Source organism: Ostrinia furnacalis, unplaced genomic scaffold (genome assembly GCF_004193835.3).
Source record: "Ostrinia furnacalis isolate ACB-3 unplaced genomic scaffold, ASM419383v2 OfSCF2101, whole genome shotgun sequence".
Lineage (NCBI taxonomy): Eukaryota > Metazoa > Arthropoda > Insecta > Lepidoptera > Crambidae > Ostrinia > Ostrinia furnacalis.
In genome coordinates this window covers 235,378-256,908 of record NW_021132340.1, presented here as the reverse complement: position 1 = coordinate 256,908, position 21,531 = coordinate 235,378, and the positions used below count along the sequence as shown (strand labels likewise).

General features: G+C 42.1%; 1 protein-coding gene across 3 annotated transcripts in view; it reads left to right on the top strand.

Moving 5' to 3' along the window:
- Nucleotides 1–18,640, top strand: part of LOC114354631 (OTU domain-containing protein 7B) — a 35,163-nt gene extending 16,523 nt beyond the window's left edge. Inside the window, exons 3-10 of one of the 3 annotated variants that reach the window (XM_028307116.1) lie at nt 4,499–4,633; nt 5,559–5,709; nt 8,810–9,060; nt 9,493–9,749; nt 14,706–14,911; nt 15,903–16,132; nt 16,831–17,038; nt 18,019–18,639. In XM_028307116.1, coding sequence (XP_028162917.1) covers nt 4,499–4,633; nt 5,559–5,709; nt 8,810–9,060; nt 9,493–9,749; nt 14,706–14,911; nt 15,903–16,132; nt 16,831–17,038; nt 18,019–18,310 — 1,730 coding nt within the window. In that variant the 3' untranslated portion in view covers nt 18,311–18,639. The other 2 variants (XM_028307117.1, XM_028307118.1) reach the window with 2 other exon arrangements.
- The last annotated feature ends 2,891 nt before the right edge of the window (nt 18,641–21,531 follow it).

Below are 21,531 nucleotides of genomic sequence, written 5' to 3'. Positions count from 1 at the left end.
CAATTCATCTAGGTTTCCCTGGATTTGTCTTTGTTTAGAGTTTTCATAAGTAGTCCGGGATCAAAATTTTCACTCTTAGGCCGTTGATTGGCAACGACTAGGTGACGGGTTCTGAGCTCCAAAATCCTTGTCTTGGTTGCCAAATTTTAGAGATGGCAGGAGCTATACAAAGCTACATAGTACTACATAGCTATAACATTGTGAAGTTGCATCGAAATTCGCGCATAAGTTGTTTTAATTAAAAGGTAACGAACATCAATGATCCATCCATCCTCACTACTTTCACGTTAATTTTTATTTATGTACTTAATCAATAGAGTATAAAAAATGTTATATCTTGGATAGTCATAATTGGCCTACAAAATCTTATAAAAACATTATAATTCCAAATGACAGTGTGCTGTGTAGGTACTATTCCTAAATAAATAAAATAAAAATATTATTTAATATAATCTTATTTCTATCTCGAATTTTGGGATTTTCTCCTCTGTTATAGTTTTTGTTGCTTATTTGAAAATGTTCAAAATAGACCAGATTAGTAGGCCGATCCAGCCGCGTGGGAGGCTGCCTCTAAATCTGTTACACGAGTCATCTCGGAGGTAATCCTACGTAGGTGATGGATTTATAATATTGTAGTTATTTTTATTTTCTCTTACCACCCCAGCAAGGACGTACACAGTTAATTCTTAATTATTTCTTTTTTTGTTGTAATGCACTCCATTCTATCTATCCATCCACTTATGGTATTATTGTTGACCAATTAGCTTATTTGATAAGACAATTTTAATTAATTTATAAATACCTAAGACCGATCAGGATCTAGGTATCTATTTATATTATTTTCTAACTTTGATACACAGTGTTATGTAATACAGTAATGGTGCCATTTTGAAAGTCTTATGTGATGGATGACTGTATGTACAAATCCAGAGCTTAGACGAAAATTAAAGACTCTACATTACATAAAATAAACAGTCGCAATTTATTCACGTAAATTATAACATGACAGGTATAATAATAAATACAAAATACACGCATGAAACTGTCTGCTGTCGGAAAATCTAAGGCGTAATTGTGGTATAATCCTCGCGAGGCCGCAATTGTTCGTGACACAGTTCTATTAGGAAGCGGGTGTAGGAGGCGATACCGCAATGGCAACTGTTTTATGCATAATTTACAGACGACAGCACTTCAAACTATACATTTTTGTTCTAAAGTAACCCCTAATACAACGGCATAAGATAGAAGTGTATAGTGACATGCCGTCGTCTGTAGGGGAGGCCGAGCTGAGTTGTAACAGAGGAGAGTTGTGATATTGTTGATTTTTTCTAACTTATTTACTACATACTAGCTTTTGCCCTCGGCATCACACAGTTAATTTGTCACAGATCGTAATAAATTCTAGCCTATATGTTATTCTGAGTTATAAACAATAATACAGTAATATACATATAATAACAGAATGAACATGGACAAGACAAAAATCATGTCTAATGTCCGTGTTGCACCCACTCCTCTGAAGGTTGGAGACTCTACACTCGAAGTTGTCGACAATTATGTATACCTGGGACAAACAGTCCAGTTAGGTAGGTCCAACTTCGAGAAAGAGGTCAATCGTCGAATCCAACTCGGATGGGCAGCGTTCGGGAAGCTTCGCCATATACTCATGTCCGAAATACCGCAGTGTCTCAAGACGAAAGTCTTCGAGCAGTGTGTGTTGCCAGTGTTGACATATGGATCCGAAACGTGGTCGCTTACTATGGGCCTCATAAGAAGGCTCAAGGTCACCCAAAGGGCGATGGAGCGGGCTATGCTCGGAGTTTCCCTGCGTGATCGAATCAGAAATGAGGAGATCCGTAGGAGAACCAAAGTAACCGACATAGCTCGCAGAATTGCTAAAATCAAGTGGCAGTGGGCGGGGCACATAGCTCGTAGAGACGATGGCCGTTGGGGCAGGAAAGTTCTCGAGTGGCGACCACGGGCTGGAAAACGTAGCGTGGGCAGGCCTCCTACTAGGTGGACCGACGATCTGGTAAAGGTCGCGGGAAGAGCCTGGATGCGGGCAGCGCAGGACCGTTCATTGTGGAAAACCTTGGGGGAGGCCTTTGTCCAGCAGTGGACGTCATTTGGCTGAAACGAACGAACGAACGAAACAATAATACTGTAAAGTTTCATCAAAATCCGTTCAGTAGTTTTTACGTGAAAGAGTAACAACATACACAATCACAAACTTTTGCCTTTATAATATTAGTACCTTTGCGCGTTTTTAGTCCGCAAGTCTCGAGCTAACAAATACGCGCTGTTGCGTACTCGTTGATAGTTATCAAGTTTTCAAAAATCGACAACGTCACAACTGTCCTCTGTTACAACTCACGTCGGTCTCCCTTACATGCGTCGGGGCCGGTACACATCAACAATGCATGCCCAAAAAAGGACGCTCCATTCATTGTTGTAGGTTGAAGATTGGATTTTATGTTCAACTCGCAAATACGCAGCTTTGTTATTCATTAATCTTCTTTCGTTTGCGGTCCAAAGTAATAAGTATCACTGTAAATTAATTTAAAAAAATCTATTACGATGAGATGTGTCTTCCCACTTTCGTATACTAGTTTGCCTGTAAGACTTTAGTGAACAGACAGATATGTACAGAGCAAGCATGGTCTTAGATCACATATCATATTATCATTAGGTGACATTGAGGTCAATTAAACGTTTGTAACTTTGTAGTGCGAGTGTGTATTGTAGAGCACATAATTCATATTGATATCTGTTATCTACATGCCATAACATGAGTCAGGTACCTAAGTAATGTGAGTGGATGTGAGTTTATTTACTATCAGTAATTTTTGATCTAGAATGAAAATTATAGGTGGCTAATATCGTAAACACATTCGCCTTAAATTTCTAAAAGGAAAAATGAACACTCTATATCATTTTAATCTCGAATTCTCGAGTTACATGCTTCAATGATTTCCAATAAACTCCAGTCATTTTATCAAATATCATTGCTTAACAATAAAGCATCCATCTCAAATTTCGCAGTGAAAGAGTATTGATTGTGTCTTTTGTCTGTCGAGAGTCGAACCCTCGACCTTCGGGCACCTGCCGGGTCAAGGTTCGCAACACCCTAAAGCGATTACATCGTTCGTGATTCACCCGCATAGGTTTGACTGAAGCCGGTTATTCTACCTCCCTCTTTGCCTAAATTACACCCCTCCAAAACGGCTCGACTTTTCCAACTCATATGTGTCAAATACAAAGTTTTTGTCGTCACGAAAGCTTTCAAAACTTTAACCCTAATAGATTACACATGACAGGGTTAGGTTTTATTTAATTTATTTGGAAATGGAAACATTTTTTACCATGTTTCGAACGGCAAATTTATAGCCTTATCGTATGAAAGTAATCTGTGCTTGCTTATAGTCCAAAAAAATTTTTAAAAATACTATGCCTGTTAGGGAATGAACTTGGAAGAGATTAAAACCACGTGTTTTTAACCAAATAAAAAAAATTATTTACTTCTTGTTTAACAAAAAATTACAATATTATTAGCGTGTCTTTTTTTGCGGAAAACAAGTGCCGAATTTTCTGTATTATGTATTTATTTTCACTGCATGTATAGCGTGATCTAGTGCTGCATTAATGAATTCCGCAACTATTTTTATATCCAAATATTCGTTACTGTCTTTATTATTTGTTACATTATCAATAATAACATGTACAACGATTTATAACGTTTTCCGTTGCACCGTCTTTCATAATATTTATTCACTCACATTTTTTTATATGAAAATCAACCAGTTTTCACGTAGATATTCAACTAAATCTTGGTTCTGACACTCTACACACATTTTGTAAGATAATAAAACCGATAGACTAAAAATTAAAAGGGTTAATGGTTCTAAAAAATGTGTTTACATTTGATTTACACGCGTCTTTGTTGTGCCTTTGTTCTTCTAAGCGAATCTCTCATCGACGGCCGTGATGAGTTCTACATCATGAGACGAAAATACAGTTTTTAAATTGTTGCCTCTCAAAAAAGATTCCTGACTCAGTCAAGTTTAATATAGCCGTATTTATATTTAGTTAGTACGATACGATGACACAAAATTCTAACCCTGCAAAGTCAAATACATTTAATTCAGATTATGTGGGAGTGGAGAACACCCTATTCAATTGACACATTACTCTTATGGGCTGTCAAAACGCGACTCTCCTATAGAGATTTTGTACAATAGGGACTATGACGTCATCAAACAATTTATCGATTTCGAAGATACTAAAATCGTAAGTGCACTTGTGACATTGTCTCACGGAGATCCTATTAGTTGTTAAGCAACATATTTGGAAACATGTCGCTCCATTTGTCCCCTTCATTCATGTTCAGTGAGAGTGGAATACTACCACGCCATGAGTGTATGAGCGAGTGAGAAAGAGAGAGTTTATTCTCATTAAATAAGTCTTGTGTGTTTATTAATTTGTGTATCATTTGTTTTAGATAGAGTGCACGGCGCATCGCTGCGGGCGCGGGCGGGTGGTGACGTCATCGCTCCCGAACGGTCCGTCAGCTCTCTAGACCTTGCGATGCAGTACTCCGCACCCTCCAATCTGGTGCTCACTCCTGCGCCGGAATGTGAGTCTTATTTGCAGTGGAATAAAAAATATTTTGGTTTATCAGTGGCATAAGTGATACGAACTTGGATTATTGGCATAAAAAATGGAATTGTTTGGCGATTGTACGGGTATGTGGATTTCAGGTTTAATTCATAGTCCATTTATTTTATAGGGCTATAAAAGAAAATTTACACTAACATTTATATGATTACTCATTCATTTAATCTCATTTGTGATGTTTATTTTATCAACACGCAGTCACCGATAGGTAGCATTTTTTTTTAAGACAAAGGGAGAATTATGCGAACACAGACCTCCGCTGGTAAATGAGGGTTTCCTAAATTGCACTCACCAGTTGGCGCCACTGGTGAGTGATAGGACCTTAGATGCCAGTAGCGCTAACCTGATGATTGCAAATGCGATGGTCCTCCTACGGCTTCAACGCTCACCAATGAGGGCTATCGTTTTTATACGTAACAGTTGGCACCCCTGGCGATTGACAGGACCTTACTCTACAGTGGCGCCATCTTGATGAGTGCAAATGCGATAGTTCTCCTACCACTTTAGCGCTCACAAGTTGGCGCCACTGTCTTCGCTACTAGCAAGTGACAGGACCTTACTCTACAGTGGCGCTAACTGGTGAGCGCTAAAACAATAGCCCTCATTGGCACTATTGTCTTAGCCACGGGCAAGTGACAGAACCGTACCGACAGTGGTACTTAACTTGTAATCGCAATAAAGGAAACCCTCATTAAAGTCCTGTAGTGGAGACTAAAATGACCTTTCCCCTCTAGGCAAGTGGCACTTAACTTATCAGTTGTCATTTGGAAAAGCCCTTGCTCTGACCATCTGACGTTATTTTCTAAAGTTAATTCGCTCCGTGAAGGGATTCAATTTTTGTGGGCCTGCTGATGTTAATTGATGATGATGATGTGTCTTTCCAGGTCGGAAGCTGTCCCGCGGGATCTCCCGGGCCACAGACAACGAAGGCCTAGTCTGGGCCCTCAGGAGCAACACAGAACCGGAGCCCAGCAACCTCAGTTCAGACCACATCCTGCTGCTGCCAGATATATCTGTCTACCCGCCAGATTTTAGGTGAGCTCACTTGAACTAGCAAGAACTCCTATGTTCTTCTGATTAATTTCGTTGCGGGTCCAATGACAGTTCCATTAACTTTCCCCCGGGATAAACTTGACCTTCACTGGTTGGGTTTTTATTGGCGGCCAAGCTGCAGATCCTTGCTACACAGGAGTTGCAGCGGTGGAAACGAGAGGTGTGAATAGTCCCGTTTGAACTAACATTACTAACAAGAAATCCTCCTATGTTCTTCTGATTAATTTCGTTGTGGGTCCAATGACAGTTCCATTAACTTTCCCCCGGGATAAACTTGACCTTCACTGGTTCGGTTTTATTGGTGGTCAAGCTGTAGATCCTGGATACACAGGAGTTGCAGCGGTGGGAACGAGAGGTGTGACTCCCATTGAACTAACGTAATTAGTTCTAACTTGTACTCAACTCGCGTGTAACTTCTTATGATGAGACTAAATGCCTGATGATGATAAATAAAAACTAGTAGGTCCCTATTTGCTTTAGTAGATAGATAGGTACCTATTTGCCCCTAAGAGATTCAGAATTTCAGATTTCTAGCTCAGAATGCATAAAAAAATTTCTGCATGCACACCGTGAATGTGAGCCTCATTTCCGGGGCATATCATGTCGTCCACGTAAAACGTCACCGCAGCACAGTCGTAAAAGTGCGGTTTAGACCTTGCGGGAAATGTTTGAGTGCTTCTTGTGGGTATTATTTATTTACAAAGAAACGACAGAGGGCCGTGACATGTTCTCTTTTGTTTCATGTTATTTTTAAGTTTTATTTTATTTATAAACTGCCTAAAATAATGTATTTTTACATATATGGTTTGTGAAATTCGTTCATGTCTCTGTGCACGCATGTCTGTTTCGTAAAATGACAAAAATCACGGCCATTTATAAACTCTCAAACTCTGTCATATCCATATTCATCTTCCAACAATTTGGCACCAACCTTTGGCTTCGTGCCATTTATTTATGCATTTGTATCAATTGTCACGTTTGCCCTGTTGCATTTAATACATTGTGATTAATTTAAGTTTAACCGTGCTCAATCTAAATGGAATCCAAATCAGAATGTCGTACCTTCTGAACCGACCCGTCTATTTGCATTTTAGTTTGGCGGCGCGCCATGTGTTTAATTATTCTTTAGCACTACAAAGAAGGTCGACCTTTTCTAGGTGTTACCTACCTTACTTGGTGTTTAGGCGACGGTTGTCATATTGCATGGAAACGAAACGATCTACTCGCGTCACTATTCGACCGACAATCTACTTTAGGGCATGCAATACTGGGCCTTATGCATTGAATGATACTTTTCCAAATTGGAAATCCATCTCTAATAGGGAGCATGTCTTCCAAGATAAAGATGACGCATCTCCGAGCAGTCAAGTAGCATCAATTGTCACACTACCTTATTTACGGTATACGTTTTAGGGCCAGTTGTTTGATCCTTGGCCAAATAGACAATTATGACACTAAGAGTAGGCGCACACCGTTGATTTTTAGTTGGCCGATAATTGTGCCCGATTTTAATTTGTATGAAGAATCGGCCAAATCGAATCGGCGTAGTGTGCGCACTCCCATACATGCCCATACTGATCAACTGCCCGACTAAACTATCGGCCGACGAAAAATCAACGGTGTGCGCCTACTCTAATTGAGACGTACCTTTGAAGCATTTTTAAACCTTGTTGTTTGACTGCTCTAAGATGCGTCACCTTCATCTTCGTTTACACGCAGGGTGTATTTTAGAGGTGATTTCTTGTTGTTTTCACTGATTGAAAATTAGAACGATTCTCTAATCACCCTCGCTAAAAATCCCTAAAAATTGCCAACCAATTTAGCCGCCTTTTACTTATAATTAAAAAACCAATAAGCAGTCTTCAGTCCATAATCAGTCCGTCGGATCTACCAAATCGGCCGTCTATTCGGCAGTTTGGCACTCCAGTTTGGCGACCGGCCAGCGTTCGTTACCCGCACGCAAGCCACCCCGCTGTGCCGTTGAACCCTTGTTATTGTTTATGGTACCATGACGCCGACACATTAAAAAACAACAAAAAAGCAAAGTAAATTAATTTATAAGTCATGTACTGGCTGTGCCCGCGACTTTGTTCGTGTTACAGATCGTGAAATAGAGTATTCGAGTAGAGAGCCGTAAAGACATTACTGGATTCACGATTATCTGCATTTCTTTCTTCAATAATTGCTACGAAGACCTCCACTAAAGGGACTGCTATCATTTATTACAGCAGGATCTGCATATTATTTGTTATTTATCATAAAGTCTTCCTCAGCAGATTTTAAATGCTAATGCTTGATGACCAGCTGAGTTACTTAGGACATTGACACCATGTTTATTTATTTAGCCACAGTTTAATACAGTTTTTTATGTCTGGATTGAGATTTTGACGTCGTAACCAAACGTTTCCAGCAAAAACGACAATGTACGGCCAATGTAATTTTGTGGAAGGTCAGGCGTCATTGTAAATCAAAACAGGAAGCGTTAAATACACTTTATAAGTAAACATTTGGCAACTCTACAAACTACGTTGGGTAATGGATGACCATTAGTCTCCAAATAGAAACAATTCAAAATAACTCTCCTAATTGAGTCAAATCTAGCTGTTTGGTTAACACTCGTTATAGTCTTTCTTTATACTTTGTATTTGTTGTAGGTACAAACATTTATTTGTCATTAAAGTTAATTGTCCACTTAAAATAATATGTTAATTAATATCTTTAAAACTGATAAAAATAAAAGTTATTTCCTACTTGCAATGAAACTTTAGAACACGAGAACAATATTTTTTACCTATTTTTTAATATTATTGCGTACCTATATACTTACTAATTTTTGTTGTATTTACTTCATAGACACGCTTATTTAATAGACACGTACGGACACAAATAATATTTTACCTTGGTAAATAATACTTTACCTTAAGCTAAGCACGTTTCAAAGACTTAGGTATTATAAAATAACGCTAAAACTAATTTGAAACGCAAATTCTCTAGCCCTAACAAGATATTCAAATTCCGCTTATCTAAACCTGAAATAAACCCAACCAAATTACTACCTACTTAAATCTTGTCATCTTTCCAGAACATTCATCGAAAAGGACCTCTTAGAGACAGCTACCCTAGTGACCCTAGAGTCAGCTGGTATCCTTAACTGGTGGCGACAGGGCCGCATACCAGGCGCTCCAAGACTGCTGCCTCTGGCGACTTCTGGAGACGGCAACTGTTTACCCCATGCGGCTTCGTTGGCAGCTTATGGCTTCCATGATAGACTATTGGCGTTGAGGACTAAGGTCCAGGCGTTATTGTCTGGAGAAGGGGGAGATGCTCTCACAAGTGAGTGTTAGATTTTTAATTTATTTATTTCCAATAATGCTTATATCGATCTCTACTTTAATGACTTTTGAGTCATCGTTTTCGAATTAATTGCGTAGCAACTGCTTGGCCCATGCGAACATGCCTTTCATCTGACTTCTAAAATAAGTAGCTTAGCTGGACATGAGAGAAGTAGTATCTTGCTCTATGTCCCAGCACTAAGAGAATTTCACGCATGCTCTTCAACACAAGCAGTTTGTGTATCCTATGCCGAGTTAATTCATTGTCATTCAGGACAACTCTATTTAACTCACGATTTACGAATTGACATTTTAACTGTCTACAATTTCTTAGATACTGCAAATACCTATACGGAATACACTTTATTCTGTTGCAATACTCAATAGTTTAAACCTGACAACATAAATTTGATTTGGAATTATTATTCCCCAGGTGCAATCAAACGCCGATGGCGGTGGTCAGAGAGCCTCTGCCTCCGCTCAGCAGGGCTGACGCCCTCTGAGGCTGAATGGGAGCGCGACTGGCAAGACGCGGTCGCGGCTGCGTCAGCGGAGCCCCGTCCGAGACAACCAGCAACCGCTGCGCCGCCGCCAGCGCCGCACTACGCTGGATTAGAGCAACTTCATGTATTGGCGTTGGCGCATGTCATGAGACGACCGGTCATTGTGTTCGCTGATGTGGCTTTACGGGTAAGTTGACTTTAAGCCCCGCCCATTACTGTTTCAAGCTAGAACAACGCCCCTCCTTGAAACAGCTGTAACTCTAGCTCTGGCGCATGGTATGTCGTTGTCATTTCTGACGTCACATGGTGAGTATCCTGACGCCATCCGAAGCAGAATGGGAGCGCGACTGGCAGGACGCGGTCGCGGCGACGTCAGCGGAGCCCCGCCCGAGACAGCCTGCGACCGCTGCGCCACCGCCAGCGCCGCACTATGCTGGATTCGAGCAACTTCATGTATTGGCGTTGGCACATGTCATGAGACGACCGGTGATCGTCTTTGCTGATGTAGCATTGCGGGTAAGTAGACGTGAAAAGTGTATTTGATTCCCTTTATAAGCCCCGCCCATTACCGTATTGGGCTTTAACAAAGCCCCGCCCCAAAATACGCTGGCCTGAATCAGCTGTAACTACTAGCGTCGGCGCATGTGTTTGTCATCACTGACGTCACGTGGTAAGTATCCTGACGCCCTCCGAAGCGGAATGGGAGCGCGACTGGCAAGACGCGGTCGCAGCGGCGTCAGCGGAGCCCCGCCCGAGACAGCCTGCGACTGCTGCGCCGCCGCCAGCGCCGCACTACGCTGGCTTGGAGCAACTTCATGTATTGGCGCTTGCGCATGTCATGAGGCGACCGGTCATTGTGTTCGCTGATGTGGCTTTAAGGGTACGTTGACATAACATTTGCTTATAAACCCCGCCCATTATTGTATTGGACTTTAACAGAGCCCCGCCCCAAAATTCGCTAGCTTGGAACAGCTGTTCCACGCTGGCTTGGAGCAACTACATGTGCTTGCGCTTGCGCATGTCATGAGGCGACCGGTGATTGTGTTTGCTGATGTAGCATTGCGGGTAAGTAGACGTGAAAAGTGTATTTGATTCCCTTTATAAGCCCCGCCCATTACCGTATTGGGCTTAACAAAGCCCCGCCCCAAAATACTCTAGCGGAACCGCTGTAACTACTGGCGTTGGCGCGTGTATTTGTCATCTCTGACGTCACATGGTGAGTATCCTGATGCCCTCCGAGGCTGAATGGGAGCGCGGCTGACAAGACGCGGTCGCAGCGGCGTCAGCGGAGCCCCGCCCGAGACAACCTGCAACCGCTGCGCCGCCGCCTGCGCCGCACTATGCTGGGTTGGAACAGTTACATGTGTTAGCATTGGCGCATGTTATGAGACGACGGGTGATCGTCTTCGCTGATGTGGCTTTACGGGTAAGTTGACTTTGAACACTCTACGCTTTATATTATAAGCACTGAAGGCGTAGATTAGTAAGCCCTGAAAGCCATCCAGAGACTGCTGCGCCGCCGCCAGCGCCGCATTACGCTGGATTAGAGCAACTTCATGTATTGGCGCTTGCGCATGTCATGAGGCGACCGGTCATTGTGTTCGCTGATGTGGCTTTAAGAGTAAGTTGATATGACACTTGCATTTGATTCCCTCTAAAGCCCCGCCCATTGGTGTATCAAGCTGGAACAACGCCTCTCCTTGAAAAAGCTGTAACTCTTACTCTGACGCATGGTATGCATTTGTCATCTCTGACGTCACGTGGTGAGTATCCTGACTGCGCCGCATTACGCTGGCTTGGAACAGTTACATGTGCTTGCGTTGGCGCATGTCATGAGGCGACCGGTGATTGTGTTCGCTGATGTGGCTTTAAGAGTAAGTTGATATAACACTTACCTACATTAGATTCCCTTTATAGGCCCCGCCCATTAGTATTGGGTCGGAACTACACCCCGCCCCAAAATACGCTAGCTTGGAACGGCTGTAACTACTCCCGCTGGCGCACGGTATGAGGTATTGTCATTGTCTTCGCTGACGTCACACAACGCTCCTCCTTGAAAAAGCTGTAAGTCTTACTCTGGCGCATGGTATGTATTTGTCATCTCTGACGTCACGTGGTGAGTATCCTGACGCCCTCCGAGGCTGAATGGAAGCGCGACTGGCAAGACGCGGTCGCAGCGGCCTCAGCGGAGCCCCGCCCGAGACAACCAGCAACCGCCGCGCCGCCGCCAGCGCCGCATTACGCTGGCTTGGAGCAACTTCATGTATTGGCGCTTGCACATGTCATGAGAAGACCGGTGATTGTCTTCGCTGATGTGGCTTTAAGGGTAAGTTGAAATGACACTTGCTTATAAGCCCCGCCCATTACCGTATTGGGCTTAACAAAGCCCCGCCCCAAAATACTCTAGCGGATCCGCTGTAACTACTGACGTTGGCGCATGTATTTGTCATCACTGACGTCACGTGGTGAGTATCCTGATGCCTTCCGAAGCGGAATAGGACCGCGACTGGCAAGACTACTCAGCAGAGCCTCGCCCGCGACAACCCGCAACCGCTGCGCCGCCGCCTGCGCCGCATTACGCGGGGTTGAAACAGTTACATATACTTGCGCTTGCGCATGTCATGAGACGACCGGTGATTGTGTTCGCTGATGTGGCTTTAAGGGTACGTTGACATAACATTTGCTTATAAGCCCCGCCCATTACCGTATTGGGCTTAAACAACGCCCCGCCCCAAAATACACTAGCTTGGAACAGCTGTAACTACTCACGCTGGCGCATGGTATGAGGTATTGTCATTGTCTTCGCTGACGTCACACAACGCTCCTCCTTGAAACAGCTGTAACTCTAGCGCTGGCGCATGGTATGTTGTTGTCATCTCTGACGTCACGTGGTGAGTATCCTGATGCCCTCCGAGGCTGAATGGGAGCGCGACTGGCAAGACGCGGTCGCAGCGGCGTCAGCGGAGCCCCGCCCGAGACAGCCAGCAACCGCTGCGCCGCCGCCTGCGCCGCATTACGCGGGGTTGAAACAGTTACATATACTTGCGCTTGCGCATGTCATGAGACGACCAGTGATTGTGTTTGCTGATGTGGCTTTAAGAGTAAGTTGATATGACACTTGCATTTAATTCCCTCTAAAGCCCCGCCCATTACTGTTTCAAGCTAGAACAACGCCCCTCCTTGAAACAGCTGTAACTCAGCGCTGGCGCATTGTATATATTTGTCATCTCTGATGTCACGTGGTGAGTATCCGATACCTTCCGAAGCGGAATGGGAGCGTGACTGGCAGTCAGCGGAGCCCCGCCCGAGACAACCAGCAACCGCTGCGCCGCCGCCAGCGCCGCACTATGCTGGGTTGGAACAGTTACATGTGTTAGCATTGGCACATGTTATGAGGCGACCGGTTATCGTGTTCGCTGACGTAGCGTTGCGGGTAAGTTCATAATACTTGCTTATAAGCCCCGCCCATTACCGTATTGGGCTTAACAAAGCCCCGCCCCAAAATACTCTAGCGGAACCGTTGTAACTACTGGCGTTGGCGCGTGTATTTGTCATCTCTGACGTCACGTGGTAAGTATCCTGATGCCCTCCGAAGCGGAGTGGGAGCGCGACTGGCAAGACGAGCGCGATTAGAGCAACTTCATGTACTGGCATTGGCACATGTCATGAGGCGACCGGTCATTGTGTTCGCTGATGTGGCTTTAAGGGTACGTTGACATAACATTTGCTTATAAGCCCCGCCCATTATTGTATTGGACTTTAACAGAGCCCCGCCCCAAAATTCGCTAGCTTGGAACAGCTGTAATTCTAGCGCTGGCGCACGGTATGAGGTATATCATTGTCTTTACTGACGTCACTTGTGGGTATGTAAACACCCTCCGAAGCGGAATGGGAGCGCAGCATGTCGCAGCGGCGTCAGCGGAGCCCCGCCCGAGACAGCCTGCGACTGCAGCGCCGCATTACGCTGGATTAGAGCAACTACATGTACTGGCATTGGCACATGTCATGAGAAGACCAGTGATCGTCTTCGCTGATGTGGCTTTAAGAGTAAGTTGATATAACACTTTCTTATAAACTCCGCCCATTATTGTATTGGGCTTAACAACGCCCCGCCCCAAAATACGCTAGCTTGGAACAGCTGTTCCAAGCTACGCTGCTAGCGCCGCACTACGCTGGCTTGGAGCAACTTCATGTATTGGCGTTAGCGCATGTTATGAGACGACCTGTGATTGTCTTTGCTGACGTAGCGTTACGGGTAAGTAGACGTGAAAAGCGTATTTGATTCCCTCTATAAGCCCCGCCCATTCTTGTATTGAGGCTTAACAAAGTCCCGTCCCAAAATACTCTAGCGGAACCGCTGTAACTACTGGCGTTGGCGCATGTTATGAGACGACCTGTCATAGTCTTTGCTGACGTAGCGTTACGGGTATGTTGTCATAGAACTTGCATCTGATAGCCTATATTACTGTCCAGCATGATGGAGAGTGAGTAGGTCAAATCCTCCAATTGCTTCTAGTAAATTAGAGAGGATCTCGTCTTTCTAATGGGAACCAAATTTTATAAAGAACTAGCGGCCGCCCGCGACTTCGTACGCGAGGACCCCGTTTTACCCTTAGGGGTGAAGTTTCGAGTTTTTTAGGGTTTACCCGGAAATTATTCAAACTTTTCTCGCTGTAAAAACCATCCTTGGACTTCAACAAACATTTAAAAAAAAGAATTGGTAAAATTGGTCTAGGCGTTGTTGAGTTATGCGCTTACCAACACATTTTGCGATTCATTTTTATATTATAGAAGATATGTCAGAATATCTAATACTAGCTGTGCCCGCGACCTCGTACGCGTGAAAACCCGTTTTCGCAACATTTTTCATTGTTGCTCTGCTCCTATTGATCGTAGCGTGATGTTGTATAGCCTATAGCCTTCCTCGATAAATGGGCTATCTAACACTGAAATAATTTTTCAAATCGGACCAGTAGTTCCGGAGATTAGCGCGTTCAAGTAAACAAACAAACAAACTCTTCAGCTTTATAATATTAGTATAGTTTTTACGAGTGTTTTTAATCACAGGAAGTGAGATAAAGACTTTCTGTGTCAGACCTAAGTTAACTCTGTCAAATTACATAAAATACACATTTAATTACAGGACTTCCGTGGCGACCCCATAGCACCGATTCCGTTCGGCGGCATCTATCTCCCACTAGAACTCGACCCAGAGTCGTGCAGCAAAGCGCCGATACTGTTGGCGTATGACGCTGGTCACTTCTCAGCGCTAGTTCCCACGGAGCCACTGCCTACAGATGGCGCTAGGGTGCCGTTGGAAGACCAAACGGGAAACCCACTGCCGATCAGGTAATAATATTTTCCTTTGCTGGTTTATGTTCTTGAGATCGCTAAACATGTACAGTACCCAGCAATAAATATTGCACATCGACCTTTGGAAAGAGAATCGGTTAATTTCGGCTCGTAGAGCGTTATCTCTGTCGCACACTACCTATACGATTGACAAAACGTCATTGACAAAACATTATTCAATGAAAATATTGTCCGAACTCTTAGTATTTCTCTTCGACAAATACTTTAACACATTGTGAACCACTTTTCTTTCACGACTATAAAAAGTTTTTAACAATTTAATTCACAAAATCAATTGCACACATTTAAAATAAAGTTTGTTTACGCTTTGACAAAACGTCATTGTCAGTCGTTGTTCAAGTGCGACAGTGATAACGCTCTACGAAACCGAAATTAGTTGATTGTCTCTTTCTAAAGGTCGATGTGCAATATTTATCGCCGGGTACCTATTGTATCTTTTAATCAGACAATTTATAGCTGACTTGCTTTCACCCGCGTGAAATTTAGTTTGTCACAGATTGTCATAAATTATAGCCTATATGTTATTCTGGGTTATAAACAATAATACTATAAAGTTTCATCAAAATCCGTTCAGTAGCTTTTGCGTGAAAGAGTAACAAACATACATCCATCCAGAAATCCAAACTTTCGCATTTATAATATTAGTAGGATGTAAATGGAATACAAAATAGGAATTATTGTCTATTAACTCGTAGAGCTAATGGCCGTTGGGCAGAAAAAATCCTGAGTGGTGAGACCAGCACGGACCAGAAGAAGTAGAGATCCTTAGGGATGGAATCTTTAGGGAAGACCTTTTTCCAGCAGTGAACGGGCATAGGTTAAAACGACTACTACACTACTGAATTGACTAAAAACTGAAAGTTACATAATTATCTTATCTTTTCCTTCATGTACAAAATACATTGTCAAACCGCATTTTGATAGCTCATAAGGACTTCGATTGACTACTATGTTCCGAATCTTCCAGATTCAACGTAGACCCAGGCGATGACTTCCGTTGGGACATAGAACCTGACCAGAAGACGATCAACAACCTTCTACCTGATGAGTACCAGCGTTCCGCCATGTTGGCTGCGTACTTAGACCTTGAGAGAGTGGAGTGTCTCACGCAACAGCCTTCGGAAGAACTGAGGAGGTCTCTGGATGCACTGTCTACGAAGAGCTCTAAGCAGATGAACTCGGTTGCTAAGCAGTTTGGTAAGTCTTTGTCAACCTTCTTATGTGTCCAATGATGCATATCATACGTCATTCGTGACGCTAAAAAACGGGACTTATAGTTCCAAAATACTGAACTGTCCTATCAATGACATTGACAGTGGGGCGCCACCGTCAATACCGGATCGCTGGTTCCGATTTTTGCCATGTTGGAAACCATATAGTTGAACGATGGTAGCGCCCCCTGGCATTGAGTTTGGTGGGACAGTTCAGCGTGGGTCATCTATATCCCACCACACTTCAATATAGCCAGGATCTACAGCTTGGCCTCCAATAAATTCCAACCAGTTGAGGTTGAATTGAGCCCTGTGATATGTGACGCTAGTTCGATACCGCTAGACTATCATGGTGAACCCACTGCTCATACAAGCGTATACAGGGTGGAAACGATTATGTGATCTCACTCGATTATTTCTAAACTGTACAAGATATCGAAAAACTGGTTACCGATCCTGAATGTGCTTCACGAGCTCTATCAAACGATATCAATAATAGGTTACAAAATAAACTGGATCTATCCGAAAATTCAATTTTTCCAGCTTCCTTGTATCTGTTATCTGTTTTTTTGTTATCTGATTTTGTGTGCTATATTTTAAGTTGGAACCAAATAAATGTTTTTCTTTCTTTCTTCCGTACATTTAGTGCAACACTATTTTTAAACCTCCTTTATTCCCCAACAGGTAGCATAGGCAGACAAATGAGTAGCAAACTAAAGAAGAACTTCGGTTCTATGGCCAAGCTGACCGGGAGAGGAAGCCATAGCAATCCAGAGGAAGGTCTAGCGAGACTTTCTAGAACCTGTGAAGTGGTGTGTTGTCGAGTATTGGCTGCTAGAGCGCCTGTGCAGGAAGAGATGGTCAAGAATTACCTAAACGAAGCGTGGATTGGGTAAGTTCTAAGATGTGGTTGTTAAGGCTACGCAGAAAAAGGCCTATTGCCCCTTCAAGACATGCGAGGTTGTCTCCTGTCAAGTACGGGCTGCTAGAGCGCCAGTTATACATACAGGGTGTCCCAAAATTAGCACGTCACACTGACATGCTAATTTTGGGCTGACTGACGGAGATAGATGGGCCTGATATGCATCGAACAACGCATGCGTCAAGTGCATTAGCTAATGTACATATATAAACCGATTTATGTAGTAACCAACTAGCAATAGCTTTCAGTGGTTAAATGAGAAAAATGTGAGATGGTCTTTTGTTTCACTCTTTGGGGAAATCTTACGTACCGCCATTATTGATACAATATTTTATGTCTGTTGAAACAGAAAAGATATTTGTCGGCCGTTTGGTGTAGTGGTTCGAAACGGACTACTATTCCGGAGGTAGCGGGTTCGATTCCCGCACAGTACAAACATTTGTGTGCATGAACATATTTGTTTGTATTGGACTGGGTGTTTTCTATCCCAACTAATATTATAAATGCGAAAGTAACTCTGTCTGTCTGTCTGTCTGTCTGTCTGTCTGTCTGTCTGTCTGTCTGTCTGTCTGTCTGTTACGCTTTCCCGCTTAAACCTCGCAACCGATTTTGATGAAATTTGGCATAGAGATAGTTTGAGTCCCGGGAAAGAACATAGGATAGTTTTTATCCCGGTTTTTGAAACAGGGACGCGCGCGATAACGTTTTTCTGTGACAGACAAAATTCCACGCGGGCGAAGCCGCGGGCGGAAAGCTAGTTGTATAATAAGTATGTATTTACAAAAAAAAAGTATTTAAGTATGTTTATATCCGTTGTCTAGTACCCATAGTACAAGCTTTGCTTAGTTTGGGACTAGAAGCGCAGTGTAAAATGTCTAAGGATATTTATTTATTTATTTATTTATTTTATTTTACTGCCTTTTTACTTACGACCTACCTTTCATTCTCAGGTATACAGCAGAAAAGAACCGCAAAGAAGGCACACCGCCGGCCTCCCAGCCTCGCTACGGCACCGGCCGCTCGCAGTTCTACGCGGAGGCCTCACGGGCCGCCCATGACGTGGCCCGAGGCCTCGCTCCAAAGTCCAGCCGTCCTGCCCGGGATCGAACCTTGTACCTTTCCAAATCCACCTTCTACGACGACCGTCCGCCGTCACCGAAGCCCTGCCGAGCCCCACTGTGTATGTACTACGGTAGTCCCGCTAATAATGATTACTGTTCAAGGTGTGCGAGGCTGCAATAAATGGTTTTAGTTTTTAGTGTAAGGATAATAATTGGCAGTGTTCTGTGTAGAGGCAGCTGCGAATGGTTAGAGGATGCGTGGAACTAAAATCGATGACCTGTAAGACAATTGGTATGATAAGGCGATGCTATTGTAGTTTCGTGCATAGACAATTCCAACCTAGAAATACACCCCGTATTAGTTGTTACCACTGCTTAGAAGACATATTTTTCAAAGAAAATAAAAAATATTTTTATATGTATAATCGGTACATAAAAACGTTTTAGTATATACTAAAGCCTGGTCCGTAAACACGTGGAATTTTGTCCAATGACCCCAAGCTACCCATCCTTATCGCTCGCTATCCTTGTCGCGCTCGCACACTTACTGCGGGCGCCCGTCGCACAGTCGCGACAGCAATATAATTACGCGCGAGCGGTAAGGATGGGTAGCTTGGGGTCATTAGACAAAATTCTACGTGCTCACGGACCAGGCTTTACCTGACTTTGTATTGACTATTGATTTTAGTTCCACGCACCACTGCATCTGCAACCCAATAAATATAAGCAGGGCTGTATGTGCTTCCAGCTATGCTTATTTATCTCTCAAGTTGAATAAAACATTTTTGCGTATTGAATACCATATTTTATCAATCAATTCTCATTCTAAATATGTTTTTTGGAACATCCTGTATTTGCCTGGATATTGCGTTATCCCATAAATTATATACAACTGCAATTAAGCGCAGTAGTTGCTGCAAAAATCAATCTTATTTCTTTGATAATAAAGGCGATCTCAATCAATGTTAAGGCGATGTTGGGTCTTATGTGTGTATTGGCAGCTTGCAGTTAAAGAAAATTGACTAATTTAAAGTTTGTTTTCTGTACTTATTCGAGTAATTGAATCATAGACAATAAGAATAGATAAAACAAAGTCAACATAAACCTACGTCTAAGTGCCGCTATAATGCGAGTAAGTTCGAAATATTCGATTTCGAGTTTCAAGTTTAATTATGCAGTTTATTTTTACTGATGTAGCTATTCTTGTAATTAATATAATCTATAAAGTGTCGATTCAGACAAAGCTAAAACTCAAGTATAAATTCATTATGACCGACTACAGCTAAGAAAGACTGTTAACATACATGCGAATCCACATCTTCGGTTGGAGTCTTCTAGGACTAATATTGTTTATTAATATATTTCAATTTACTTCCATAGAAGCTAATAAAAACTTTAATCTAAAGTTCAATTGCGAATATTAAGTTTATAAGAACACAAAGGGTTTACAAATATGTTTGTGTATTTTGCTTACGCAATGATACTTAACTGACATGAAACTCGTTATGTTAGGAGTATATTTATATTTAAGTAAGTGTTTTTTTACGTTTTGTCATTTCTTAGGTCGTTAAGCACGTCTTAATATTAGCCTATATCTGGGTTAGCTTGAATTTCCGACGTTAATGGCACAAGTACACTGCGCAAAATTGTTCAAGTCGAAGCGCTAGCCCGCACACCGAAGTATGGGCGACACACGGGTGGAAGAAGTAGAAAGTAACCGAGATGGTGTTCACACTTACGTCTTGGTCAATTTCCCGCATAGTGTACTTGCGCCATAACAGTAGGATGAGGATCAAATTATAATGGCTGCGCTTAGTGGCAACGTTTATTATTATTTATCATAAAAGGTTTATGTGATTATTAACCGCAAAACAAACTGACAGCTACACATTAATGTTTTAATCCAGATGTAGACTAATCCTATACTGTGCGAATAGATTGTATGCTAGTGATAAGAATGTTATTTAGTTCATAAAATGAGGCACCTTATTTACTCCTAATTAAACTAATCAAGCATAATAATAAAAAAAACGGTACTTTTGAGTATGTCATATACAGGGTGAGTCAAATCACTGAACTACGCGCTAAAAAATCCGCTTTAACTTTATTCAAAATAAATTAATTGGCTTTAGATTTGACTCCCCCTGTATTATTTTAACAGAACAGTCTTCTCTTATCAACATTGTGATTAAACAAGTGCCAAATGTGGCTTCTAATTTTTTACAAAGATTTCTTTCGATCACACGGAAGTATGTGTAACTAATGTGTTCAAAATTCAGTGCCAGGGAATTTGGGTAAAGTAAATTTGGACAATACTAGGCAAGCGAACATGAGGGTACATTTCACGCGTTTTTTACATAAAATGTTTTGAAATGGTCAGTTTCTTTTACGACGTACAAAGCAGTATGTCCTGTTGGAAGACTAAATTCGGACGTTTATGCTCAGAATGCCAACTTCTCAAAATGCCAACCGCTCGCAAAAAGACAACTTCGCAGAATGCCAACTTCTTCGGAGTTACCGGGTCTCAAAGTGTCATTTTTTTATATGAGTTACATAATGTACTCACGGCTTCAGAGTTGTTGAAATTCATAGATTATATTTTGCTAATTTAATCCAATTCAATGATTAAACGCCTCCGTGATCTAGTAGTAAATGAGACTCTTGACTCGGATGTTCTAAGTTAGATTCCAATATGGGACACATGGAACTATAGTTGATCCGTGAAGCATTAAATTGGACTAGTGTTGACCTTAAATTTTAAGGCACTCTATAGAAAAAGATTAAATAAAATTAGTTGCGTGGCATGCATGTCACATGCGTGCCTCTCTTGGGTTTAGTACGCACTTCCCGAGAACATTTATGTAAATAATACCCTATAAAAGGTTGATTAAAAATAAAAATTATACACACTATCATACAGGACATACTGCATTTCGATAGTTTCCTCGATCTCTAAAAGAGAACTGAGATGGAATGTGTACAAAACTATATTTTTTCATTTGATCACCCATCTACCTCATACAAAACAACAGTGTATTAGACACATATCTAATAAGTGTTACAAACAGTTATTGGATTTGTAATGGTGTTTTTGGACTCAGGGTATTTCAAATGCACTATATTTTATGATACTGACTATGTTATGATATTTTCTCATTGTTACTCATTAAACCCTAATATAACATGAGCTTGGAGTGTGTCTCCGTCCTTATTTTGCTTGATTAAGAAAAATATATTTTGATAAAAGTAAAAAATGATCTTCTAGTCGTAAGGTGGAACTCTTAATTCTTTTTTCACATATTTTACTTGATTCACAATTGTATAACATAAGCATGTTAAGAAAATATATGAAAAGGGAACAGAGAGACCACCCTGTATTTTAGAATAAGTTTGTTAGCGTAC